This window comes from Rhamphochromis sp. 'chilingali' (genome assembly GCF_963969265.1).
Source record: "Rhamphochromis sp. 'chilingali' genome assembly, chromosome: 5".
Lineage (NCBI taxonomy): Eukaryota > Metazoa > Chordata > Actinopteri > Cichliformes > Cichlidae > Rhamphochromis > Rhamphochromis sp. 'chilingali'.
Window position 1 is genome coordinate 572505 of NC_137932.1, and position 27937 is coordinate 600441.

Genomic DNA, 27937 nt, shown 5'->3' on the forward strand with positions numbered 1-27937 from the left:
TCTTTGTTCACTGTACGTTTCACCAGAATCACTCCCCCAACACACACACACACACACACACACACACACACACACACACACACACACACACACACACACACACACACGTGTACATATTTCTGTACATATGAACTTCAGTTGTGTGTATAGGACTACTTTGTGTCTTCCTTCTATAGTTTATATTCCCCCTTCTGTAACAGCTGTGTAACACCCAAATTTCTCAACGGTGGGATAATAAAGGTTTATTCTATTCTATTCTATTCTATTCTAGTCTATTCTAGTCTAGAACAGCTCTGGCAGCAATAACTGGAAGTAGTCATGTTTTGGTCTCTGATATCTCGCTGGGGGACATGTGTCCCACTTTTCTTCACAGAAGTTCTGCTTTTATTGTGAAGGTGTGAGGAGTTCATTGGCAGATGCTACAATCCTCACCTTCATACAGGGAGGACTTTATTTCAAACATAATTATATAGCAAGTGTCTGTGAGCGGAGCGACTCATGAGAGCAGAGTAGGACTTCTCTCTGAGCAGAATAAGGAAGGTGTGCAGCCGTGAGAGCGTCTCCAGTCTGGTGCACGTCAGCTGTGGACTTCTTTCAAAGCAAACCTCACGTACATGTGTGTTCACTGAAGCCGTCGTGCCCGTGAATGTGACTCACATTGTACCGTGGAGGGCGGGACTGTGACAGGAAGCTGTATCTGTGTTTCCTTCCCTGCAGCATTTCCTCTGTCGCTCGTCCTCTCTGTCGTCTGTGTTTCTCCCAGACAGCCCAGAGTATTTTCTCTCTCGCGTCTCCTTTTCTCCTCCGTTGTCTCTCACTTGATCTCTTTCTTCTCTCTCCTCTCCAGTTGTAACGTTCCTCTCGTCTCCTCCAGCAGTCACACCGGCTTCCTCTCTGCCTCTTTTATCACACTGACACTTACATTATACAACTTGTGTGTGACTCCCCTTTGTTCCTCCTCATCATATCTAATCTTCCATGACACCCGTCATGCCAGTGAGTGGAGCGTAAAAAATATGAATTTTCACTCCAGGATCCAAACTAAGCTTTTCAGGATCCTTTTCCATAAAAATCCGAGCTAAAGCTCTTACTGACGGAGCATCCAGGAACAGCCGGTTTGAAGGACGGGAAGAAGAAATGATCAGAAAAGGTGGGGGAAATGGAGAAGAGAGGAGTGCCTAGATTTGCATTAAGATGTTTCACTTTAGTTTGCTTAATAACCTCTGGAGTAGCACACTGTGGAGTACTTCCTTTGTAATAGCAGGTCCTTATTTTATGTCTTCACCACATTTTGTGCCAGTAACAGAAGAACATTTCAAAAAGGCTGAGCAAACGTTTCCATATCAATCACAACACCAGTACAGACTGTACATCATGCAGAGCTCGAAAAGAAGATGAGTGGGCTTCTTTAAGTTTGTTAGGTTGTTAAAGCTCTCGTTCAAGAGGCTTCTTCAGTCCCAGGTGTTTAAATAGGAAGCGGTCGACCCCCTCGAGGGTTTAAACACCGGGAGCTCGTTCAGGTTCTTGACACTACGTGACCAGACAGACGGGGATCAAATTCAAATTCAAATTCAAATTCAAATTCAAATTTTATTTGTCACGTACACAGTCATACACAGTACGATATGCAGTGAAATGCTTGGACAACTGCTCGTGACCTAAAGAGAACAAAAAAGGAAAAGGCTATGAATAAGATAGGAAATAAATATGAAAAATTAAAAAGGGTAAATTTAACTAGGAAGGAATAAAATATAAATTAAGGTTAAAAATGAAATAACTGTACAACACAAATTAGAATGAAGGGTAAATTTAACTGGGAAGAATAAGATAAAATATATAAATTAAAGTTGAAAATAAAATAACTGTACAACAAAATACACAATACACAATATAGAACTATATAAGAATGTATGAAGGAATCTAAATATAAATAAATATATACACAATAACAGCAGCTGTACAAGTATTAACCGGAAATGAAGAATATAGTGACCAGTGTTGTGCAAAACCAAAGTCCAGAAAGTCCAGTGTGTGTGTAAGAACCATATGTGTGGGTCAGTACTGTGTGGTGGTGTGATTGAGAGACCGTATCGCCTGCGGGAAGAAGCTCCTCCTCAGTCTCTCTGTGTTGGTCTTCAGGGAGCGGAATCGCTTTCCTGACCTCAGCAGAGAGAACAGTCTGTTGTTGGGATGGCTGAGGTCCTTCACCATCTTCCTGGCCTTGGTCCAGCACCGCCTGCTGTAGATTGAGTGCAGGTCAGGGAGCTCGGAGCGGATGGTGCGCTCAGCTGACCGCACAACCCTCTGTAAAGAAATATTAACGTGGCTGTTAGCAGTTCTGTAAGATTTTAAAAACATCTTGTAATTCAGTAAACTGAAGCACCAGATTTATGCCAACGACTTAAAGCAATTGTTTTCTGAATGATTTTGTTGGTCTCTCACATTTTTGTCATGCACGAGCCAACTGGGGCCACGCTTTATCCATCGACCTCACGTTTGACTCTACAGGGTGGGCCGTTTGTATGGATCCACCGTAATAACATGTGAATGGTTGGTGATATTAAAGTCCTGTTTGTGGCACATCAGTACAGGGAGTGCAGAATTATTAGGCAAGTTGTATTTTTGAGGAATAATGTTATTATTGAACAACAACCATGTTCTCAATGAACCCAAAAAACTCATTAATATCAAAGCTGAATGTTTTTGGAAGTAGTTTTTAGTTTGTTTTTAGTTTGAGCTATTTTAGGGGGATATCTGTGTGTGCAGGTGACTATTACTGTGCATAATTATTAGGCAACTTAACAAAAAACAAATATATACCCATTTCAATTATTTATTTTTACCAGTGAAACCAATATAACATCTCCACATTCACAAATATACATTTCTGACATTCAAAAACAAAACAAAAACAAATCAGCGACCAATATAGCCACCTTTCTTTGCAAGGACACTCAAAAGCCTGCCATCCATGGATTCTGTCAGTGTTTTGATCTGTTCACCATCAACATTGCGTGCAGCAGCAGCCACAGCCTCCCAGACACTGTTCAGAGAGGTGTACTGTTTTCCCTCCTTGTAAATCTCACATTTGATGATGGACCACAGGTTCTCAATGGGGTTCAGATCAGGTGAACAAGGAGGCCATGTCATTAGTTTCTCTTCTTTTATACCCTTTCTTGCCAGCCACGCTGTGGAGTACTTGGACGCGTGTGACGGAGCATTGTCCTGCATGAAAATCATGTTTTTCTTGAAGGATGCAGACTTCTTCCTGTACCACTGCTTGAAGAAGGTGTCTTCCAGAAACTGGCAGTAGGACTGGGAGTTGAGCTTGACTCCATCCTCAACCCGAAAAGGCCCCACAAGCTCATCTTTGATGATACCAGCCCAAACCAGTACTCCACCTCCACCTTGCTGGCGTCTGAGTGGGACTGGAGCTCTCTGCCCTTTACCAATCCAGCCACGGGCCCATCCATCTGGCCCATCAAGACTCACTCTCATTTCATCAGTCCATAAAACCTTAGAAAAACCAGTCTTGAGATATTTCTTGGCCCAGTCTTGACGTTTCAGCTTGTGTGTCTTGTTCAGTGGTGGTCGTCTTTCAGCCTTTCTTACCTTGGCCATGTCTCTGAGTATTGCACACCTTGTGCTTTTGGGCACTCCAGTGATGTTGCAGCTCTGAAATATGGCCAAACTGGTGGCAAGTGGCATCTTGGCAGCTGCACGCTTGACTTTTCTCAGGTCATGGGCAGTTATTTTGCGCCTTGGTTTTTCCACACGCTTCTTGCGACCCTGTTGACTATTTTGAATGAAACGCTTGATTGTTCGATGATCACGCTTCAGAAGCTTTGCAATTTTGAGACTGCTGCATCCCTCTGCAAGATCTCTCACTATTTTTGACTTTTCTGAGCCTGTCAAGTCCTTCTTTTGACCCATTTTGCCAAAGGAAAGGACGTTGCCTAATAATTATGCACACCTGATATAGGGTGTTGATGTCATTAGACCACACCCCTTCTCATTACAGAGATGCACATCACCTAATATGCTTAATTGGTAGTAGGCTTTCCAGCCTATACAGCTTGGAGTAAGACAACATGCATGAAGAGGATGATGTGGACAAAATGCTCATTTGCCTAATAATTCTGCACTCCCTGTATATGTGAGGGAGCAAACTCCTCCAGATGGGCGGTGACCATGGTGGCCATGTAGAAGTCGGCCATCTTGGATACAACTTTTGTTTTTTCAGTAGGAAGAGGACCATGTGACACATCAAACTTATTGGTAATGTCACAAGAAAAACAATGGTGTGCTTGGTTTCAACGTAACTTTATTCTGTCATGAGTTATTTACAAGTTTCTGACCACTTATAAAATGTGTTCAATGTGCAGCCCATTGTGTTGGATTGTCAATGCAACCCTCTTCTCCCACTCTTCACACACTGATAGCAACACCGCAGGAGAAATGCCAGCACAGGCATCCAGTATCCGTAGTTTCAGGTGCTGCACATCTCGTATCTTCACATCATAGACAATTGCCTTTAGATGACCCCAAAGATAAAAGTCTAAGGGGGTCAGATCGGGAGACCTTGGGGACCATTCAACTGGCCCACGACGACCAATCCACTTTCCAGGAAACTGATCATCTAGGAATGCTCGGACCTGCACCCATAATGTGGTGGTGCACCATCTTGCTGGAAAAACTCAGGGAACGTGCCAGCTTCAGCGCATAAAGAGGGAAACACATCATCATGTAGCAATTTCAAATATCCAGAGGCCTTGAGGTTTCCATTGATGAAGAATGGACCCACTGTCGTTGTTCCCATATACCACACCAAACCATCACTTTTGTTGTTCCAACAGTCTTGGAGGGATCCATCCACTGTGGGTTAGTGTCAGGCCAATAGCGGTGATTTTGTTTGTTAACACCATTCACATAAAAGTTTGCCTCATCACTGAACAAAATCTTCTGCGTGAACTGAGGGTCCTGTTCCAGTTTTTGTTTTGCCCATTCTGCAAATTCTGTGGCCGATCTGGGTCATCCTCGTTGAGATGCTGCAGCAGCTGGAGTTTGTGAGGGTGCCATTTGTGAGTAGCTAATATCCGCCGAAGGGATGTTGGACTAATGCCACTCTCCAGTGACATGCGGCGAGTGCTACGCTGTGGGCTCATGCTGAATGAAGCTAGGACAGCCACTGATGTTTCTTCATTAGTGACAGTTTTCTTGCGTCCACATTTTGGCAAATCCAACACTGAACCAGTTTCACCAAACTTAGCAAGCAGTTTGCTAACTGTAGCATGGAGATGGGTGGTCTCGTAGGGTGTCTTGCATTGAAATCTGCTGCAATGACCCGGTTACTGCGTTCACCAGATATCAACACAATTTCGCTCCTCACATGTTAACCTCTTCGACATGTCAATGGCTGTGAACAAAGAGAAACTTGTAAATAACTCATGACAGAATAAAGTTACATTGAAACCAAGCACACCATTGTTGTTCTTGTGACATTACCAATAAGTTTGATGTGTCACATGACCCTCTTCCTATTGAAAAAAACTAAAGACAATGGCCGACTTCTACATGGCCACCATGGTCACCACCCATCTGGAGGAGTTTGCCCCCTCACATATACTAATGTGCCACAAACAGGACTTTAATATCACCAACCATTCCCATGTTATTGCGGGGTATCCATATAAATGACCCACCCTGTATATCACTGGTTTACAGACAGCTGCTAATAATAGTTTGATTGAGGTCCTCTGTTTGCGAGCATTCGGAGGCGGGGGCTCCTCATTGTCTTTGGTCGAGATGAATGCAAACGCAAATCAGTCATGCTTCCTGTTATCTGTGGCTGCTGCCTATTATAATGGGCCCGCTGCTGTCTGCAGCATCCCAGACCAGTTTAAATCTGCAAAGGGCAGCAACAGGAGAACTTTGCACTTCACGCTCGTTCTGATAAAGAAATTCGATTACAACTTCCTCCCAGCCTGAGCTCCTCCCTCACTTATCTCCTGTGTACAGATGCTCCTGTTCTCAGGGAGGCATCCTAACGAGTTTCTTCTCTACCAACCAACAGAAGCTGTGAATTTACAGTCCAAACCAGTAGCAGGTGCATACTCGCCGCCCCCAGTCCCAGGTCTCCTTCTTTTGGTATCGAAGCGTTGTTATTTGTCGGATCGGCTCCCCCTCCTCCCTCACCTCCCTCCCTTCAGCTGCACTGCAGGGCCGTGTGGGACATGTCCTCGTGTGATTATGAGCTGTGACGAGAGAGGGGGAGATTATGAGATACCGATAATGCGGCCTATTTTGGAGAATGCGCCTCCACTCCAGATTTTCACGGTCCTGATCATGATAGCGTGCGCAGAGGGGAGGAGCATGACTGGAAATCACACTGACTCCTCTTACTGCGCAGACCCAGACATTTCTTTCCTCCCACTGAATAACTGAGTGTCAGTGGATGCTGCTTCTAGCCGATCTCGTTGCCTCTGCAGAGGCCCGTTTTTCTTGACCCGTGTGGAAAAGTCACATAAATGAAGTCAGCTCCTCCTTTTCTCTCTGACCCCGTTTCATCAGTTTCAAGAAGCTCAAACAAACTCTCTGCTTCATTCCAGAAATAAAACTTTGATGCAAATGTGAATTGTTCTCTGTTAAGCGGTGAGTTTAAAGTGCAACATGAATCTGCTTGTTCCAGGAGTTTTTTGAAAATCCAGCTTTCAGGCCAGATGGACTGAAACTGTACCCCACCCTGGTCATCCGAGGCACGGGTCTGTACGAGCTGTGGAAGACCGGCCGGTACAAGAGCTACACGCCCAGCGCTCTGGTGGATCTCGTGGCTCGGATTCTGGCGCTGGTGCCGCCCTGGACCCGAGTGTACCGAGTGCAAAGGTGAGTGGATACGCTTGATGGTACGTGAGCTGCGTGCACGATTCTCAATAATTCCAGCACATGGCTAAAGCCAGGTCATGCTTCAGAGCTGCATCTGTAGGGTGATGAAGTTTAACAAACTCTGTTATCAGGAGAAAGCCTCAAAGATGCAGTCAGTAACTGTTTGAGGTTATTTCATAGAACAAAGATGCTAAACTCATAAATATGCATGTACAGCTTCCAACAGGTCGATGTGTTTGAATGAATGTAATAAAAATGCACAGAGGCAGCGGTTTGTGGAGGAAGTGACTCACATATGGGGCTCACCCAGCACTGACACACACACACACACACACACACACACACACACACACACACACACACACACACACACACACCGGGAAAAAGAACGGTGGCCAGTTTTTCAGGTAACTTTGTGCTAAAAACATCAAAATACTGCAAAATATTCAGTGGATTGTATTTTATTATATTATTTTATTTTATTCCTTAAATATATTAAATATCCTCGTGTGTGCAAAATGTCTTTTTTGGGCCATAACTGAGTACAATCCAAATGTAATATAAAAAACTCATTTGTCTTTTTACAGCCACCACAGCGACGATTATTACAGTAGAATCTGCAGATGTTTTATACGTCTAATAGGAATTAATTTGAGGTGTGACTTATGCAAAGCTACAGGAATGGAATGCAAGAATAAAAATGTGGAGATGAAGCTGAGATGAACGGTTCCTACAGGAACCCCAAAGTGTTTTTGTTTGGGCGGGGTCAGGTTAACTGGTGACTCTAAATTTCCCTCAGGTGTGAATGTGAGCGTGAAGCATGACAGCAGAGCTGCTTCTGTATAAAAAAGAAATTCTGTTAGTGCAGAAAACCACGAGTGCAGTACTGTACCAAAGATGTGGAGCGCCTCTGCTGTTCAGTCATTTCTTGTATCATCCGCCCATCAGGGACATCCCCATGCCGCTGGTGAGCTCTGGTGTGGAGCACGGCAACCTGAGAGAGCTGGCACTGGCCAGGATGAAGGACATGGGCACTGAGGTGAGACTATAAGGCCTGACATGCTGTGCGTCAGCTTATTTTAAGGGAGGAAGCTAACGGTGTTTTCCAGCTGGGATTTGATCCGACAAAAGGGGAGAACAGTTGAACTCGAGTGGCGACGAGTGCCAACGTGCAAATGCTGACTGTGAGAATAATTTTCCCGCTGTAGCTGTTGTGGGTAAGATGACAGATTAAAACGCCACACAGGTGTAGCTGAGGACTGCTGGAGCACAGAATTGCGTACCCTCCCGCCCAGCCGACCTCCTCCAGCATTTATTGAATTTATGCTGGAAAGTAGATTAGAACGTGGGTACGAGCCCAGCCAAGCTGAAAACACCAGGCTGGGCTGCACATGCGAGAGTCAGCAGCTGCAGAGCGTCGTTTAACCCTAGAACACTATCGCTGGGTGATTTACACCCGAGAAAATACATTTACATGATTTCTCACCCCTGCAGCTGTTTGCGTGTCGAGGAGCCTGTGCCATCACCAGGGAAGTCTCAAATGTCCCAGGAATGGGTGGACCAAAGACCAGCTTTCCAGAGTCATTATTTTGTTTTAGGAGTTTTATTTTTCATTTTGTTAGACATGGCACAGTTGAAAGTAAAAGAAGACCACTCTAATTTGTCATGTGTTGTCATATTTTGATATATTCGATTACTTTTCATTGGTTATATTATATCGGGTAAAAATCACCCGGCATTAGTGATCGTGTTACTATTTATAGCGATAGTGTTCTAGGGTTAAAGAGACTGGATTTAAAAAGCAGCCGTTATCAGACAGCGAGAGCCGAGCTGAAACGCCACCACAGAAAGAGCTCTGCGTTGCTCTTCCCAAAAACACCAACTACCCTCACGCCTGTCTGGCTGAGCTCCACACACGGCTACGAACCAGAATCACGCTGCGTCGATCTCACACGCAGCTCTGCGCTGTTATGCTGATGTTGTGATGCCAAATTATTCAAACATGACCTCCTTCTCTTGTTGACGCTGCAAACTTTTCCAGCCGGTTTGCAGAAAGCTGCTCCTCTTTGTTTACCTCAACTCTTTCCCTGTTTTAAACACAACTAATGCTGTGATGAAGTCTGTAGTTCAGGCTTTAAACCGCCGTGAGCACTCGAGGGCAGAACAGCTGAATGAATGTGGCCTTCGAGTGAGGAGGTGGAGCTCAAACGACTCGTGTCAGACGGGATGAATACGAATTAGTTTGAGCTGGGAGTCACGCGCAGCGACTCTACAGGTGAGGTACTTATTCCCGAGAGGTCACCGTAGCAGATGGACGTGCACATTTGATTTTAGGAAAGATGATAGCTCCCCTTTACCCGGGCTTGGAGCCAGTGCTTCCTGATACTGGACTCGAGTCTCCTCCTGGCCTCGACCCGGGGATGCGTCGTGTTTGCCGCTGCAACGCTGAGCTCCTCTAGAATCCAAGGATAAAACTTTGAGGCTGGAAATGAGCAGAAATGGTCCCCTTTAAGACACAGCTGGCCATCCTTGAAACAGAAAGCTTTAAAGTTCGAATCCGTAAGATTTCAGGCCTGGTTCATTTGGAGACACAGCGGTTACCGTGGTAACAGCAAGTGCCCTTTATCTGTGCTTAGACAGCTGCTGAGAGCAGAGGAGGGACCGGTGCCAACGAGGCTCCAGTTTGATCTTAGGCATTGCTGTGGTCTGAATTCGTGTTGCACACGCCGACAGAGCTCCTCACATTACAGCAGGGACACGCCTCGGCTAACCAGCTGATCACCATTTACACAGATAAACAGTCGAGCCCCCCCACACCCCCAGATCCCTAATGGGGCTCCATACTGTCATCAGTGACTTACGACCGTCTAACACGGTAACACCTCCAGCAACAGCTCGCTGACGTGTTGCGTCTTTCTGAAAACGTTTCACCTGTGGCTTGAGCCGTGGCTTAGATCTGCATAGGAGCAGGTAACACCGCAGCCCACAGTCACACTTCCTGTCTATCGTTTTGTGACTGTGTGCAGTTAGACTGCAGGTCCAGACGTGGAGCCACATTTAACTTGTGAGAAATCTGAGATGATAAAAGTCTGTTTTATATTAGAGGTGGGAATCACCATACATCCCACGATACGATATTATCACAATACTTAACGCACGATACGATATTATTGCAATTTTTAAAAATATTTTGCGATATTCAGATTCTGTCCATAAAGGTAAACTTTATCAATATTCATTTTATCTAATATCAAAGTCTCGCACTCAGTCTTTCTCTCATTTCAGTTTTATTGTTGACAAACTGAACGGTTTGTATTACAGTCTAGTCCAGCTTAACTGAATGCAACCATCTGGTACAATTATAGCTATTTATGAAAACTATGCAGCCCATTCAGCAACTGAAGAATTTGAAAGTAAATTAAAACAAAATATGATTTTACATTAAATAAAAAAGTTTTAAACGTAATTAAAATAAAACATGTCTTAAATTAAAATAAGTAAACTGTCATGTTTATTGCTGCCAAAAACAGTTAAACACATTTGGACAGTGAAGGGATGTCAGGATTCTTGCTCAGAAAAAGGATCAACATGCTCTGAAGTCAGAGCACAAAAACCTTTTTGTAACAAAATATCGATTTCTGCTGTCCCTGCATCGATACAAAATATCACGATACTACACAGTATCGATTTTTCCCCCACCCCTATTTTATATATAAGCTGCATGTGCAGGAGCATTATACTGATGAGCTGTAACAGCTGTGAGGTGATTGGACTTTCTAATTCGTCTCTGTGTGTGTGTGTGTGTGTGTGTGTGTGTGTGTGTGTGTGTGTGTGTGTGTGTGTGTGTGTGTGTGTGTGTGTGTGTGTGTGTGTGTGTGTGTGTGTGTGCGCGCGCCTGCAGTGTCGTGACGTCAGAACCCGGGAAGTAGGCATCCAAGAGATCCACCACAAAGTCCGACCTTACCAGGTAACCGACGCCCTCACTCGCAGCGTGAGACGGGCCGAGGAGACGTTGTGGTTTCCTGATGCTCCCTAACACAGATGTCTGTGTGCAGGTGGAGCTGATACGGAGAGACTATGTGGCCAACAGCGGCTGGGAGACCTTTCTCTCCTATGAAGACCCTGAGCAGGACATCCTGATCGGTCTGTTGCGGCTGCGCCGCTGCTCTCCACAGTCCTTCCGCCCGGAGCTCAAAGGAGGCGTGTCCATTGTCCGTGAGCTGCACGTGTATGGCAGCGTGGTCCCTGTGAGCAGCCGAGACCCGAGCAAGTTCCAGCATCAGGTGGCTTACACTTTCACACACATGCACACACAACAACAGATATGCCCGTGACGGTTTCGCTCTGAGCCTCTCCGAGTTTTTCTCCACACCGGCCGAACCTCAGAAGCTCTGAATGTTTTCAAACCAATTGTATTTGTGTTGCGTGTGCAGGGGTTTGGCATGATGCTGATGGAGGAGGCTGAAAGAATCGCCAGGGATGAGCACGGCTCCTGCAAACTGGCTGTTATATCAGGTGAGTCGATGCAGACGATGTGAACTGTTCTGACACAGAAAAAACAAACACTTTAGTTTGTAAAAGTAGACAATCTTTAGTAACTGTAACCACGGAGACCACAGTGAAAGGAGGAAAAATCTTTACCCTTCACCAGAAATTTGATGCTTTTAATCTGAAGGAGCAGAGGAGAAGTGTTTTTGAAGATGTGGCCGAGACTGAATTGTACACTGTAATAACTGACTACTTATTTTTTTAAGTGCTGGTTTACACATTCACCTAACAACAGAAGGATCCCTGGTTTGATCCCGGGATGAGACTTTGCCAAATCAAACAGGGGGCCCGCCCGGTGTGCTGAGGCCTCGTGAACAACACAGATTTATCTGTGACGAGCCAATAATGTCACTGCGTGTGTCAGACTGAGAGATTATCAGGAGCCGGTGATGTGAATGTTTGGGTCCTGTGACACTGAGAACGCTGTGATTCATCCTGCAGGTGTAGGAACAAGGAACTACTACAGGAAGATGGGCTACGAGCTGGAGGGACCGTATATGGTGAAGGACCTGTACCGCCCGGGAGCGGACTGAAACGGACTTTATTTATCAAAACAGCACTCTGGGACGCGAATATTAATGTGATGGTGTTCTGCAGTATCGGAGGCGGTGCTGGTCGGCTTGTTTTATCTGGAGCACACAGAGGCCGCCGCTGCTCCATTTCTTCTATTTTTTAAAGATAAGGAGACGTACGAGAGGATGTAAGGAATTAGGGAACGCTATCTAGGGTGAAGCCAGCCTTGTGTTTTGAGTTCAAATTAAGATTCTTTAAACGTACAGTGTCCTCATATGGGCGCCTTTTATTTAAAGTTGCGCATTTCCGAGTCTCCCCCTTTTTCTGTAAACACGGGTCCCGGTCGCACCGCTCAGACTCTTTCACAACAAGCAGCACTGATTCACTTTGACGTGGAACAAGAGCCAACCTGCCGAGGCATTTTTAATTCCACTCCAATGATCCGTGCGCGCAGCGGAGAAAAATCGGCATATCTGGGTATCCGTGAAATAACCGTTTGCCTGGGATGGAATGAGACGCCTGCATCACGGTTCCAGTTAATCATGTTTATGTTGCAATCACATAGAAACCCATTACGAGGGGAGCGTTCATTAACGGACGGCGGCGGATGAACAAACAGTGGAAAGCGTCCTCGCCGGGCAGCTGTTGTTTTGATTTGTAGGGCAGGAAATTGAATATTAGCGTTACATAAAAGCGTCTCAGTTAATCCTGTTTCTTGTGTTTTCTGTCATGCCTTCTTGTCTTTTTCTGGAACAATAAAGTATATTTCAGTAACTGCTTGTGAGATTTTGAGTTGTTGTTGCAGGGAGACCTTTGAGGCGTTAAAACTAAACCACAGAAAGGTGGAAAGCTTCCAGGGGTAAAGGTCACATCCTATCAGAGCCTCTGATAATGTGATCCTCATCGCCGGGGGTTGGTAGCAGACCCGCGCCGAGAGCTCATTTGACAAATCCTTTCCGGTCAAATCTCGTACCTGTCCTGGCTGCTGTTTTAAACCACAGTCACAGGAAAGCGTTTGTCATCAAACATAGCGATAAAGGGGGCTCACATGGAGACCTCTGCCTCGTGTAGGATTCGACCGCACGGGCGACTGGAGCTGAACGGATGCGGCCGCTGTGTCGTGACTGCGCTGTGTGTGTTGCAGTCCTGACGCAGTGAGGTACACGCCACACTCGGGCTTTTCTCTCCACGCTTGTTCACTCCTTCTATCAGCTGTGAAATCTGAAAGGACTCCTCGTCCCCCACCCGCGCCGCCACACTGTGCGGAGTCGGGTCTCATCTTCTCTGCGACACGAGCCGAGGTGCAGCAGGCTGAAGGTTACAGAACTGCCCACTAACATTACCACAGTGAGAGATGAGAAAGGCATCGAGCTGTGGTGAGCTTCAAACCGTTTTAGACGCCCGGCCCAAAAGTCGAATTTAAGTAAACAGATGTGAAGCTGTTTAAACTCTCGCAGTGTAAAAATAACGACAGAAGCAGGCCGGTAATCCTGTTTTCAGACTGAGAGTGAAAATATGATTTGAAGTGAGGAAATATTTAAACGTTTTGTCTCAGCTGAGCTCCCGACGCAGAAGAGTCAGGTGCTGTATTTAAACGATGAAGAGTCCTGTATGATCCAAACGCAGAAGTTATCACGTCCTCTGAGAACCTGAGGCATGAATTTAACTTTAATACAAAACTTTTTTTCTCATTTCTGAATCTGAGTTATGTAAAAAAAAAAGTTTAAGTACCAAACGCTCGTGTTTATAAAAAGGATCCTTCACGTTGGTCCAGGATCAACATCGTGTTGTCTGAGCATCAGTTAGCATTAGCCAAGACTTTGCTACTTAAACATTATCACAAGCAAACCAACACGAGCATCGTAAATGATAAAAGAATAATATAAAAGAAAATGAATAAAGAAAACAACGTTATGGTTACAGAAACAAAACGAACATGTCTGATTGGCTGGATCGGGACCAACGCTGTTATGATGATGCACCAACACACACCAGATACACCTCCGCCCTCCAACTAGTCGCAGTAGACACCTGCTGCTCCCTGAGCTTTATCAGAGCTTGCTTCCTATCAAAGGGGAGTTCTTTCTCCCCACAGTTGCTCACAGTGAATTGTCTAATTGTTGAGGTTCTCTCTCACATTCTGCAGGGTCTATGCATTATGCATTACCCCGAGGTGAATATGATCGTGAACTGGTGAATGAATTGAAGTTGAATCACAATGTGGTAATCTATTTACATCCCATTCACGAGTTCACATTGTAGGAGAGAAGAAAGCGAAATCTCAGCAGAGAACTGGAAACCAGCTTGAGCTCACTCTGCCGAACCACAAAGTCTCATCAAAATTCATCAAGTGTTTCCAGTCAGAATGACTCAAATATTCGACCAAAAGTTAATTCTGAGTTTAAAAAACAAACAAATATGCAATAATTCAAATAATTCATCCTCAGCAGTGAATCAAAATGACTCGGATGACCACATTTTTATGGCGCTGATATTTACAGCTCAGACTTGAGTGTCTCAACAAAAGCTTAGCTCAACCACATGTTCACGTTCTGCTGTTAGCATTTAGCTCAAAGCCCCGTGTTTCCCACGTTTTTATTTAAACCTTAATTTGTGGGAAAAAATATAACTAAGAGATTTTTTTTAGTCAAACAAGTTTTTCCAGATTTATGCTTTTAACTTTAACACTCACAGTACAATGAAAGAGTTAGTGCGCCTGTAATGTTTCTTCCAGCCCACACTTGCTGTAAGTTGATCCCTTCCTAATGCAATTCCAATTTTGAGTAATGGGGGATAAGAGCCTTTGGCAAGTACAAGTTAGCCAAATCAAGTTGGCGTCGTCTAAAGATAGTCTAGCACGAAATTCCCTCCTAATGTTACTGTCATTCAGTAAAGACATATGAGGGAATGAAAGATAACATCTAACATCTGCTGAAACTTCATCGGTTAACATTGAGACGCAGTGGGCTATAAATATGAGCTGGAGATTATGGTTCCCATCTGTAATATTGAACTTCTAATTGTTTCTGTACACTCTGGCTCGTGTACGTGAAAAGTGACACAACATGAGTAATTTTGCTTTTGTACAACACTTGACTGGATTTGAAACGAAGGATCTGGTAGCTGCTCACAGAACTCTGAGTGTGTGGTCCAAAGTGGACTTTAGGAGGGACCAGATTTGGTGCATTTGCAAAAAGAACAACTAAAGGAATCCTTTAGAGCAGGGGTCGGCAATCCTGGGCACGCGTGCCGAAGGGTTAACTGATGGCACGTCCATAGCTGGACTGGCCATCGGGCATTTGCCCGGTGGGCCGATGGTGATTTTTCGTTTTTATGGGCCGATGATCTTATTATTATTTATTTTGTAGTAACGGTATAAACAATGAAAGGTGGTGGATTGGCCAGATGCTGGAAGATTTGTAAAAATATGTCTGTGAAGGTTCTCAGTCAACCAGGTCATCGTAGTCAAAGGAGCTTGCAAAGAAAAGCGTCTGGACTTCTTTAAGTTGCTTGAAGACGTTTCACCTCTCATCCGAGAAGCTTCTTCAGTTCTAAGGTCAAATGATGGAGAGTCCCAGATATAAACCTAGTGGGAGTGACCCCCCACAGAGGGACAAAAGGACCCCTGATGATCCTCTAATCGCCTGAGCCAAGGTGTGAAACTGGGTGTGGGTCCCAATCAGCCAGAGTTTCAGGTGAGCTCATTGTGAAACCTGGCCCCACCTTATCATGTGATTTCCTGAGGTCAGATGGCCCAGGATGTGACCTTAGAATTTGACCTTAGAACTGAAGAAGCTTCTCGGACGAGAGGTGAAACGTCTTCAAGCAACTTAAAGAAGTCCAGACGCCTTTCTTTGCAAGCTCCTTTGATTTGTAAAAATAACTCAGTTGTTTGGTGGTGGCTATGGTGGAGCTTCCAGCAGGTGGATGAGGGAAAGGCGAGGCAGGAGAAGGAGAGACCTGAGGCAGCCGCCGGTCCGAGTGTCAGGTGAACTGAACTTCAGGTAAGAAGTTATGACCTGCAGTCTATCTGGGTCAGATATAAACCAAGTTTAGGTGGAGTTTATTTTCGTTGTGCTGACTTTTTCTTCAGCTAGGATGGAAAAAGACACAAAGCTGGATTTATTCTGCGTCATTACGCTGTCAGCTGCCTCTTCTTCTCTCATTCTCTCCCCCTCCCTCTCCTGTTGCTACTTCAATCATGAAACTGATCAATGATCAGCTGATCGGCTTTTCTCTCTTGTTTGTTTATCGCCCACTTTGTGCCAGAAAGAGGAAACCAGCGGATGTCGTGCTAAACAACAGCAGCACGTTTAAGCTTGATCAGCTGTTGTTAGAATTTATTTAATATTAATTTCTAGTATCAGCTGATGTTTGCTGGAGCCACAGCTGTAAAGCTGCTGGTCATGATGTCAGTTTGGATATGTGGTGAGAGGGAAACATGAAGATGAAACCAGGAGATGTCCTTACTGAATCATCAGAGCTGTGATGGAGAAACAGGTTTACCTTTTAGGTGACATGGATGAGTTGAAGTTATGAACTGTTTCTGAGAGACTAATAACACCAGGATCCTTTTCTAAGCAGCTGACAGCTGGTAACTGTGCAGGGGCGGGTCTAGCAAAGTGTTGCCAGGGGGCCAGGTAGGGCATTAACAGGGAGAGTGGGGCACAAAGAAATACTTTTCTTTCTTATTATCATTTAAAATATCTCACTTTTAATAAATAATTATCTGAATCTTACAACCAAAGTTTTTATCTGATGTAAAATGTATAGAAATCATACATATACCAACAAGACAGCGTGCATCACTGTCACAACAGCGTTTGCATTCAAAGGCTTTATGGGGGGCCGGTCTCTCGTCAAAATGCCCGGGCCGATTCTTTGTCCCAGTCCAGCCCTGGGCACGACACGCAGTGAGTTAATCTGAGAAGGTGCATTAAAAAATAAATGGCCGGGCCAGCGGTGCACATCGCAAATTAACTCGCATACACACATTAGTTGTGCCGTTTCGTAATGACGGTATCTTAGCTAACAACCCCAACTACCAGATTCAACTTGTAATTGGCTAAAAACAACAGAGGGACGTTGCTAGCTGGCAGTTTTTTCGAGCGATGTTGAAATTTCCACATTCAGACACTTCAAATGCTTCAGCAGCTGTCCGCTCAGCGCAGCATCAGCACCGCGGAAATACACGGATACATCCGAAGACTCGAGACTGATCAAACCAGAAAGCTTTAATGAGCAGCTGGGTTTGCATCGCATTAACTGGCTGAGTTAATACCAGTTAATGCGACACTAGATGGCACTCATCATCAGAAAGGTTGCTGACCCCTGCTTTAAATAAAAGGCAGGACGGATCCATACTTTTGTTCATGCCAAATTCGCTACTATCCATCATGTGAATAGTAGCGAAATTTGAGACGTGTTCTCAGCAACATTTTCACATATGCTCTGTGTAAACTGCATGTGGACTCAAAGTTAAATGCATTTAGAGATGCGCTTCTGCACGCCGTGGTTCAAACAGAACTTCTGCAGGTTTGCTTAATGACGTCTACATTCCTGAATTTATTGAATTGCTGCCACGTGATTGGCTGATTAGATATGCGTTGGCAAGCAGTTGCACAGGTTTACTCAGTGGCTGGGTTTACTTGATAACGTAGCCGGTGTTTGTGATTCTGTTTTGGGGATTCGTGCAGAAGACATTTAATGTTCCACCTGCACAGGTTCTGTGGTGATGAGCCGGAGCGATCCGTCCTCTACAACCTCTGTGGACAAGCATTCAAAGGTCGTGTTTGTGATGTACTGGCCTCTGTCACAGACAACCTCGCTGAGCGCAGGCGCTGACCGTCACCTCACTAGCTTAAATCGCTACTTTATGGGCTCAAAATGTGGTCATAAATATTTTGTACTTGTAAATCAGTTTCGTATGTGTAAAAAGAATTTGTGCGTGCGTAAAAAAGATTTGTGTGTGGACTTGTGTGTCAAAAAAAACCCTGCAAGTTACAAGTACGAATTTTGACCCTATTTTTTCTTCCTTTCATCTGATTGGCCAATGTCATGTCAATCACAAATGTAACAATCCAATCAGAGAGCAGAGATGGGTTTGGCTGTCGGAGGGGCGCTTTTTTTTTTAACTGCAGGTCCTTGAAGGGTAATACAGTTTGAAGCTGGAGGATCTCTATATAAATATCCAATAGCAGCTAGGTCCCCTAACTTTCAGTAGCTGTTGAAAGGAAAAAGTTGTGGTATATCAGTGGTTAGAAATACCGTTATTACTTTAGGATTAGTTTAACACAAAGTCAGGGCTGACCTGGGACCATTGCTGTGAGTCACAGTGCGCAGCATAAAAGTCCTTTCACATCAGAGCAGGATGTGCTGCTAATGCTAACTAAAAGCAAAGGATCCAGAATTTGTTGCGCTGGCTGCTGGGCTCTGTGGGTTTTTGCAGCAGCTCTACCTGTACTAGATGCACCTGCTCCTTGTCGTTTCTATCTCTGACTTTATGTCCTCTACAAGAGTTTTTTTTTTTGCTAGTTCTTCAAATGTAAAAACATGTATGCTAATTCATAACGAAGAAAGCTTTGTAATGAAGACTGTCATTTCCAAAACACTGCCCGCCCCCACCCTGCGTTCCGCAGCACTGTTGAAAAGGCTGTGGTAGTCCCTATATTAAACACGTAGACCTGTGACACAAAAATCACCAAACTCGGACAACCACAGACTGTTTTCCTTTGTGGTGATGAAGGAAAACGCTGGGTTGGCATGTAAAAGGGCATTTATTTCCTTCAAAGACCTGCAGTTCAAAAAAAGCGGCCTTCCGACGGCCAAACCCATCTGTTCTCTGATTGGATTGTTACATTTGTGATTGACATGACATTGACCAATCAGATGAAAGGAAGAAAAATAGGGCCAAAATTCGTACTTGTAACTTGCAGGGGTTTTTTGGGGCTAAGTCCACACACAAATCTTTTCACAGATACAAAGCTGATTTACAAGTACAAAATATTTATGACCACATTTTGAGCCCATACTACTTCCCTCTAATATCCGAGTCTCCGTGCGCTCGGTGTAACAGCCTTATTGAGCAAAGAGGTCATTTATTCCACAGGTCAATGTTTGACTTTAACTACACTGCAAGCATGAATTTTACATGAATAAAAATTCCCGTTACCACTGATTAAAGAGGTTATAAATCCATCTTTATTTAAATTACATGAGATTAACAAGAAATTTAGGACACAGTTGATGTTATAATCGATCTCCATTCATCCACGCATGTGACTGAGACTGATGATCACTAATAAACAGAGTGAACACTGCGTGGATATGATCAGCAACAATCCACATGCCTGGCTTTAATTTCCTGTTCAGGAGGAGACGTTAGCGACCGTCCGTCACAGCGAGCCTTGTGCTGTGCAGCAGATATGACACAAGTTTGAAAATCCTGTAAACAGCTGACGGCGTCACTAACTCAAAGCAAACACGTGAAATGAAGAAGAAATATTTACAAATGACAAACTCAAATATTAATGTTTGAATGCACACAGGCAGGAAAAAAGACGCTAAGTGCCTCTGAGAGTAAGTAAACTGACGTATACAAAGGTTATATTTCACTAAAACAGAAGAATAAATAGACATTTTGTTCTGAAGATTTGAGGTGAGAACGTTTGAGTGAAACTGAGTATTAAAATCATGTCCACACACACCTTTGTGAAAATATATAACAGCATAAACTGAAACATTACAGCTTAGACACAAAAATAGTATCACAGAGTTATTTCAGCACACACAGCATTATGTAGTCCGACCCACGCTACAGATTTAAGCCTACTACTTTTATGTCCTTATAGCTCAGTAGAGCCATACCTAGGCTAAATTAATAATAATAATAATAATAATAATAATAATAATAATAATAATGTGGAATTAAAAAACCTTTAAGACTCACTGAGCAGCAAACCTATTTATGCCAATTCAGCCATATCTGAATCTGCTAGTTCATTCCTGTTTTCCCTTTATATGGCTTTGCACATGATTTAGAAGCTGAGCTTGTGGTTCAGGGAGAAAATTAGCACCTGCAATCCCAGATAATCATACACATTTATCACCCCTTCCTCTCTGAGGCATCAAAGTGCCCGTTATTTAAACAAACAGGACGAACTGCAGTCTGGGCTCCTTACTGTCGTTCAGCCCATTACAGTCTTTCAAGTGTACTCTGTGTCAGTGGGAGTCCTCTCTCAGAGCGGAGCGCACCCTGGCCCCCAGCTGGTCAGCCGTCGGCCGGGCGTCCGGGTTTGAGGCGAGCATCTCTGAAAGCAGGGCGCACGTGGCAGGGCCGGGAGGGGGCGGCAGCGGGGGCGCTCTCTTAAACTTCGTCGGGATGCACAGCTGGAGCTCTGCATTCTCCCACAGAGCCTCTCCCAGCGGCATCAGCCAGCCTGAGCGTCCCTTGCACACGTAGGCGCCTGAAGGGGAAACGGGGAGGAAGACGGGTAGGTTAGACACGGCAGAGCGCCTCAGACCTCAGTGACTTTGAGAAGCTGGCGTGGAATATTACCAGGAATTACTAACAGGGTGTGCAAGATGTTCAGAGCACGACGAGACACACTTTATTAATGAGTCATTCATGGACTAATCAGAAACAACATAATTACAATTAAATGACAAGGAAAAACGTGGAACACAAAAGTGTTTAAATTAAATTGACGCTGGGATTTTCTTAGCTCTCATAAATTGCTCTCTTTGTGGAGACTATTTGTGGATGGCTCAGTAAAACTATTTCCCTTCTATGTGTCTGCATGTGGCAGACTGTTAGTATGCATGTGATAAAAAGCTTGTGTGACATTTCTTATGTATGGGTCCTTTACAAAGAAAATGGAGATTCAATAAGAGCTCCGGGCCAGCATTACTCCTTCACAGGAACAATCCATCAAGCATCACATGATGAACTGAGGGCTCTGATTGGCCCTGTGACACAGCATCAAGTGTAATCAGTCTGGCTTAGAGTGCTACGGCGTAAGAGTCGGATCATTATTAGCAAAGATGAGATGACGTTCAGGCACCGGGCCCTACTCCAAGGTTTAGCTAACATGACCCCAAGATGACGGAAACCCGTAAAGGTTCTAGCTCTGACTCCACGGACAGTAATCCTGTCACACGTCAGTTTCCTTGGATGCAAACACTTCCTGCACCTCACTTTAACAATAACTGTTTACATTAAAAAAGATTTAGACACACGGATGGTGAAACGAGTGTTTTCATGTTTAAATGTGTTCACAGACTGTGATTTGGTCACTACATGATGTCAACACTTTGAAAGGTGTTCAGTATATTTCAGCCCGACCTGTCCACAGGTGTCATTACATACAAGTGTATGTGCTTGCTTCTGTAGGCTGAACATGATCCTAACCCATGAGCAGAAAGAACTTCCTGCCTCTGATCTTCAGAATCAAAGTTGAAATATTTGAGCTTCTTTTCTTCCTTTTGCACCAGAAGATTTTGATAAGTGTAATCAAGAAACCATAAGATAAAACTGTGAACTCACTTGAACTGGTCATTCGTCATCATTAGACATAAGACAACTACATTAACTAACAGAAAAATGAGATTAATGGAGGGAAACTAATAAAGCCGCATCACTGAAACACATGTGCTGCAAAAATTTTAAAAAGTCATTTGAAAAGCATCGGTTGGTACTTTAGCTCAACACCAGGTTTTTGAGGTAGTGTGACCAAAATCACAGAGGACCCTAAGGTGACACATTGTTCATAAAAGCCTGAGGTCAACACTGAAGTCTGAGTAACGCTGGCCCGAGTCAGAGCCCAGCAAATCATTGCCTAACCTGACTGAGCAAAACGCCATGAAGGCTTTCCAGGCCTAAAGCACAGGAGGCTGAGTCTGGCTTTTCTGTGATTGGCTCCTCTCCGCTCCCCTGGATCGTTGTGTAAGCATGTGGGCGTGCACATCCTCAGACACGCTAAAGTTAAATAATGGAGCGTTATTTCTACCTTTGAAACACCTTCAGTTGAATCTCTCGGTTTTCTCTTTGTGATAGCTGAGCTGCTAAACTCTACTTTTTTTATTAAAGGGAAAAATGATCCACTCACACGACTCTCCAATTGTAAGCATCTTCTTTCAGCATAAACATCAATGACTCAGGGAAGTTCTCGGGCACTAAACTGGGGGATAATGCTTCACATCGCCCCGCTGCTCGGTCTCCTCTGAGCAGAATCGGGTTTGTGCGAACAAAATGAGACGTCGGTGTTGCAGCCATTTCATTACTCTCTGAGAGCAGAACAGCGCTCTGTGTTATTGTACGTCGAGACGCTGCACCATCCGACGGCCACGCGGGTTTCTGACGAGACATCAAGAAAAGAAATTAAAATCTCACTGCGGAGCTCCAGCGCATGGCTCGGTGCCCTCCTCTGCTCGAATCGAACTGCCAACAACTTTGGAGACGTTATACTTCCAGTGCCACGGCATCAGAGTTTGATGACAATGCTGACGTACGAGAAGGACAAATTATGTTGTCATACACAAATACCAACTCATCTGCCACTTAGGAAAATATAGGCAATCGTCTTTAAAGCTGTAGCAACAGACTGAGGACCCATTCGTGTAAAACTTGGAACCACCGACTGAGCTGCTGCTGACCACAAAACCTCTCAGATCAGAGATTGTGTTTGACAGAGTTAATGTGTTCATCTCTTCTCTGGATAATCAGTTTGGCTTCAAACCAAAGCGCGGCACTGACATGTGCATATATGCACTCAAGGAAATAGTCAGTTTGTACAGGGCTAAAAATCCATCTGTCCTCGTGTTTCATTGATGCCTCTAAGGCTTTTGATCGAGTGAACCACAGAAAACTTTTTGATAAACTGAAGAGACGGGGAGTTCCTCAATACATGGCGAGGATTCTCTCTTACTGGTACGCTCATCAGAACATGCAGGTTAAATGGGGAAGCAGTATTTCTGCCCCCTTTGGTGTCAGACAGGGTGGGATTTTGTCTCCAATTTTATTTAATCTATATGTTGATGATCTGTCCATACAGCTGAGAGCCTGTAACACTGGGTGTATATTAAGTAAAGCACTGATAAATCATCTCATGTATGCAGATGACCTGGTTGTTTTTAGTCCAAGCAGTGCTGGGTTACAGGATCTTCTCAATGTCTGTACTGAATATGGTGTGCAATATGACATTGAGTACAATGCTGCTAAAAGTGCTGTTTTGATATGTAGAACCAAGCAGGATAAACAGCTAAATTTCCCTTTGTTTAAACTGGCACAAAAAACTCTTGAAGTTCTTAAAAAGGTGAAATACCTCGGTCACTTTATTACTGAGCAAATGAATGATGATGATGACATATACAGACAGCGGTGTAAGCTCTATGTGCAGGCAAATTCAGCTTTTGTTCACTTCCAGTTAAAGTGGCTTTGTTTAAAGCGTATTGCACACGCTATATACTGCCCCCTTGTGGTCATCCTACAAACAATGTAGCATGCAGAAGCTGCATGTTGCATATAATGATGCAATGAGAATCCTTTGCAGGATACCTAGAAGGGGTAGTGCCAGCCAGATGTTTGTAGCTGTGAGTGTTTGGACTTTTAAAGCACTTTTAAGAAAGTTAATGTTCAGTTTTAGAGAACGACTGGATGGTTCGAGTAACAGTATAATTTTAGCACTCACAGATCCAACACTGAGTGGTTCCCGTTACTCATCCAGTCTCAGAAAGCACTGGTTAAAGTGTTTGTGTATTTATTGATTTATTTTAAGTAATTGTGTTTTATGTATATTATGGTTTTATATTTTTACAAATGCTTTATATACTTATTTATATACATATATATATTTAGCGGTTTATACCTTGTGTTGTGGGGGGTGGGGGGGAGTTGTGTGTGTGTTTCTTGTCTTGTTTTTATGGACATGAAGTCTGCCAATAAAGATTGAATTGAATTTATTAGCAGCGTCCTCCTGAAATGCGCCAACAACATCAAGAGCAACGTCCTCCTCTCCGCCCCTTAATGCTCTCTTGTCGCTATGGTAACGCATAAACATTTCTTTCAAAATAAGACGCACAACTACGACACGGGAAAGACCCAGGGAAACAGAGTTAATGATAAAAACCCTGAAAACCATCAATTTCACACCCGAGCCTCAACTCTCGCGGCCCGCTACCAAACCGGTCCGTGGGCCGGGGGTTGGGGACCGCTGTGTTAAGTTACGCGTCACACATCCAAATATATGACTTATATTTGATATCGTTTTATATGCTATTATTAGGAGGAGCTGGCAGAAAGAAAGCTGGAGTCTGAAGTTTGTACATTTTTTACGAATCATGCAGTCAAAGTCAAATCAAAGTTTGCTAACCTTTCCACAAAATATCGTTTTTAAAAGTGCTTTTATTTCTCCTGAAAGTTACACTGTCACCACTTTGCTGTTGTGGGATTCAGAGATCTCAGTTTATTTCTGAATGCTGCATCTCCCTCTTATTATGGCTCTTACTGAGTGGAGTGGGCAGCAGTCACTGCAGAGAACCAGCGATCATTAAAACTTTCTCAGGTCTGGAGCAAAGATGAGAGAATGGACGAACACGCAGATTTCTCAAATTCTTAATAAGATGGAAGGCTGAATTACATAATGTCAGCTTGTATTAAAATACAAGGTACTATAATCCACATCAGCATTGCATAAATCATCATTCATCTTTTTGCTATTTAGATCTATGATCGTACCATCCATGCTTGATAAATGAATGATGTATAGCAGCTGACATTTTTAATATGTGCCACTTAATTAAGGCAAACTGGATTCAGCGCGATGCATCATCACCAGGCTGACCGCACACTCAACCTTTCCCACCTTCCTGCGAGTGCGCCAAATAGTGAGGCAGAGGCTTATGGTGACGTCTTCTCTCAGCGAGACGCTTACCCAGTTGTTCCTGAGTCGTCCCTTCTTCCAGAAAGGTGATTCTCTCCAGGACCGCCCAAAACATCACGCCCAGAGAGAATATGTCTGCCTGGGCCGTGTAGGTCAGCCCGCCCCACACCTCTGGAGCCATGTAGAAGTCCGAACCACAGGTGGAGGAGAAGTGCTGTCTGGTCAGGCCGCCATCCACGGAGCCCTCACTCATTTTGCTCAGACCAAAATCTGCCACCTCGGGGTTAAAGAAGAAAAAGAAAAACCAGCACGCCTTCGGTTAGCTTACAGCTTGGGCTTAGTCTCATCAATGTGCCACCAATAGTTTTAGAACAGGGGTAGGCAACTCCAGGCCTCGAGGGCCAGTGTCCTGCAGGCTTTAGATCTCACCCTGGGTTAACACACCCGAATCAAATGATTAGTTCATTACCAGGCCTCTGGAGACCTTCAGAAATGCTGAGGAGTCGTTTAGCCCTTTAAATCAGCTGTGATGGATCAAGGAAACATCTAAAGCCTGCAGGACACCGGCCCTCGAGGCCTGGAGTTGCCTACCCCTGGTTTTAGAAGGACAGTAAAAAGCGCTGTCCTTTACTTTTAATATCTGGCTTAGAACAAAAAAGAAAAGGAAAGAAAAGCTGGCACACAAAGTTTTTTTTCCTACTAGCCAACTGGTAGAAAATTAATCAACCATTGGGAAGATGGGAAACATACATATGCTATGATCATTTATATCAGGGTCCCTAATCCCAGTCCACGAGGGCCGGTGTCCCTGCAGGTTTTAGATGTGTGTCCTTGATCCATCACAGCTGATTTAAATGGATAAATAACCATCTTGAAGTTCTCCAGACGCCTGGTAATGAACTAATCATGTGATTCAGGTGTGTTGACCCAGGGTGAGATCTAAAACCTGCAGGGACACCGGCCCTCGTGGACTGGGATTGGGGACCCCTGATTTATATTATATCGTGACACGCTACTCTAATCTGACTTTGTATTCTATACAGTGACACTTTTATTTGGTGCTTGATCGAACAATGTGTGGGATGAGTAAAAATATTTGTAAGCACCAAAGAGATGTTGGCAGTCACAGTGGCCAAAGTTTCATCAAGACTCATCCACGCATCTAAGATGATTTACAAAGATACGTAAGGTCTGATCATTACAGAATGATGAGTCAATGTTGGTAGAGTGCTCTTTACATGTGAGGACATCACTTTTGGCTGGACATGCTTCATGACTTTCTGATGTTCTGTAGAGATGTAAGTGGCAGATCAACAAACAATGAAAGCAACCTGTAGCTGCATCTTAATTTAGAGTTTCATTTGTTCCACATATAAAGATAAAAACTCACCAGATAATCTGGCTTGTTTGGGTTTACATGGATTTACACGAACACTTGATCTGTGATTTGACTTTCAGTAGAATCTCACTTCCTGGCTGCACTGCTGTGCCATAAATATTTTCCCTCTGCTTTGTATATAATGTGTTCATTGCTTAGCTATAAAGAGATCAGTAGAGCAATTTTGTTTCCAATTGTTTTCTTCATATTTTACTTTCTTATGTTAATTGCGTCTCAAGCAGACTGCTGCTGTGAAAAGCAAACACCCCCTCAGAGAGCAGAACTATTAAGCACTAATGTGCCTTCAAATTTGAACAGTGTGACTTTTCAAACAAAGCTTGACGCCACTTGATCTGAGATAAACACCGTCACATCTGCCCACCTTGACGACGGGGCCTTTTGGTGTCACACACACCAGCACATTGTCAGGTTTCAGGTCCCGGTGGGTGATTCCCAGGCTATGTAGGAAGGCCACGGCGCTGCACAGCTGTTGCACCACGCTGTGGTTACGCTGAGCATCTGGGGGCCTGGAGAGCAGGTACTGATTCAAGTCTCCTCCATCACAGTACTCCATCACGAGCCACAGGGCCAAGCAGCGCAGCGGCGCAGTCTGCTCTTCCTCCCTCGGGGCCGGTCTCTTCCTGACTCTGCTCTGAGGCCTTTGAGGGGTTGTGGAATCAGATGCATTTGATTCATCCTTGTTATGGAGATGAGCTCTGGCCTGCACAGTGTTAGTCCTGTCCTGCAGTCTGAAGCCAGAGTTTGTCCTCCTGGTGTTAGACTGAGGATTGGTCCTTTCCTGACTTTGCTTTGCTGTGACCACACTTCCTTTGAGCACGCTCTCAACCAGACGCAGGGGCAGTTTCCCTGGTTTTAAGGTCTTCAGGCTCCTGGACCCCGTCTGCAGGAGGCAGCTGTGCAGTGCAATGACATTGACGTGGTTCCTGGCTGTGGTTCTCATGGCCCACAGCTCTTGCAAGTAGAGTTCAATACACTCTGGGTTGCTGCAGGGCAGCCGCTTAATAGCCACCTTCTGTCCAGTTTTGGCCATACGGCCCTCAAACACCACGCCGTAACTGCCTCGTCCCACCTCCCTCTCTAAGGTGTAGAGCTCCTCCATCTCTCCCGGAAGCTGCTGTGTCTCCTGACAAACACAGATTAATGTTATACAATTAATATATATACACACCGTAAACAGCGCTTTAATATAGTAAGCAAGCGTTACATTTATCCATATCGTAGCTTATGACAGGAGAAAATACTAACCTCAAGTTGACGTTCAGGTTCGTAACGAGTCAACATAATAAATCTTAAAATAAAGCTTAACTGAAGAACAATCATGAACCGTATATTACAGACAATAACGCTTCCGACTGACCGTATGAAGGTGGTAACCGACGGCGCGTTTAACATGGCGCAGTCTGTGGTTTAAAAGGGCATCGAAACACGAAGCTCTTCCTACTTTGATTTCCGACTTACCCGGAACACTTCAGCTTCTTTTATGAGCGACGGAACGCCTTGAATCCTCCGTTTATTCAACTGGAGGCACTTTACACGAAACCATGTTCAACAAATACGAGTTTCTTTGTTGTTGTTTATGACACACACAGGAAACGCAGACGAAAACGTCACAAACTTCCGTGTCTAAGTTTCGGAACATCCCGCTCTGCCTATACACGCATCGTCATTGGCTAAGAAACCTCAGTACCGCGTTGTGATTGGTTGAGCGCCAAGTCCG

The 27937-nt window shown here is 44.4% G+C and overlaps 2 protein-coding genes across 4 annotated transcripts in view; one reads left to right on the forward strand and one right to left on the reverse strand.

Annotated features, from left to right (window-relative positions):
• The window catches only part of elp3 (elongator acetyltransferase complex subunit 3), a 32407-nt gene extending 19684 nt beyond the window's left edge, over window positions 1–12723 (forward strand). Inside the window, exons 10-15 of the mRNA XM_080883818.1 lie at window positions 6689–6882; window positions 7831–7921; window positions 10784–10849; window positions 10938–11165; window positions 11316–11397; window positions 11872–12723. Coding sequence (XP_080739944.1) covers window positions 6689–6882; window positions 7831–7921; window positions 10784–10849; window positions 10938–11165; window positions 11316–11397; window positions 11872–11963 — 753 coding nt within the window. The 3' untranslated portion in view covers window positions 11964–12723. The remainder of the gene's footprint in view (window positions 1–6688; window positions 6883–7830; window positions 7922–10783; window positions 10850–10937; window positions 11166–11315; window positions 11398–11871) is intronic.
• Window positions 12724–19122: 6399 nt separating this feature from the next.
• Window positions 19123–27844, reverse strand: LOC308397652 (serine/threonine-protein kinase pdik1l-B). 3 transcript variants are annotated; one of them, XM_080883676.1, is made up of 4 exons: window positions 27466–27598; window positions 26582–27343; window positions 24873–25098; window positions 19123–20408 (listed from the first exon to the last, which is right to left on the reverse strand). In XM_080883676.1, the coding sequence occupies exons 1-4, from the start codon at window positions 27538–27540 to the stop codon at window positions 20164–20166; spliced, it is 1308 nt and encodes a 435-aa protein (XP_080739802.1). In that variant the 5' UTR covers window positions 27541–27598; the 3' UTR covers window positions 19123–20163. The 3 variants fall into 3 exon arrangements, with proteins under 3 accessions (XP_080739802.1, XP_080739804.1, XP_080739803.1); XM_080883678.1 differs by having other exon boundaries at window positions 19124–20408; window positions 27578–27844; XM_080883677.1 differs by lacking the exon at window positions 27466–27598 and adding an exon at window positions 27679–27843 and having other exon boundaries at window positions 19124–20408.
• Window positions 27845–27937: the final 93 nt, after the last annotated feature.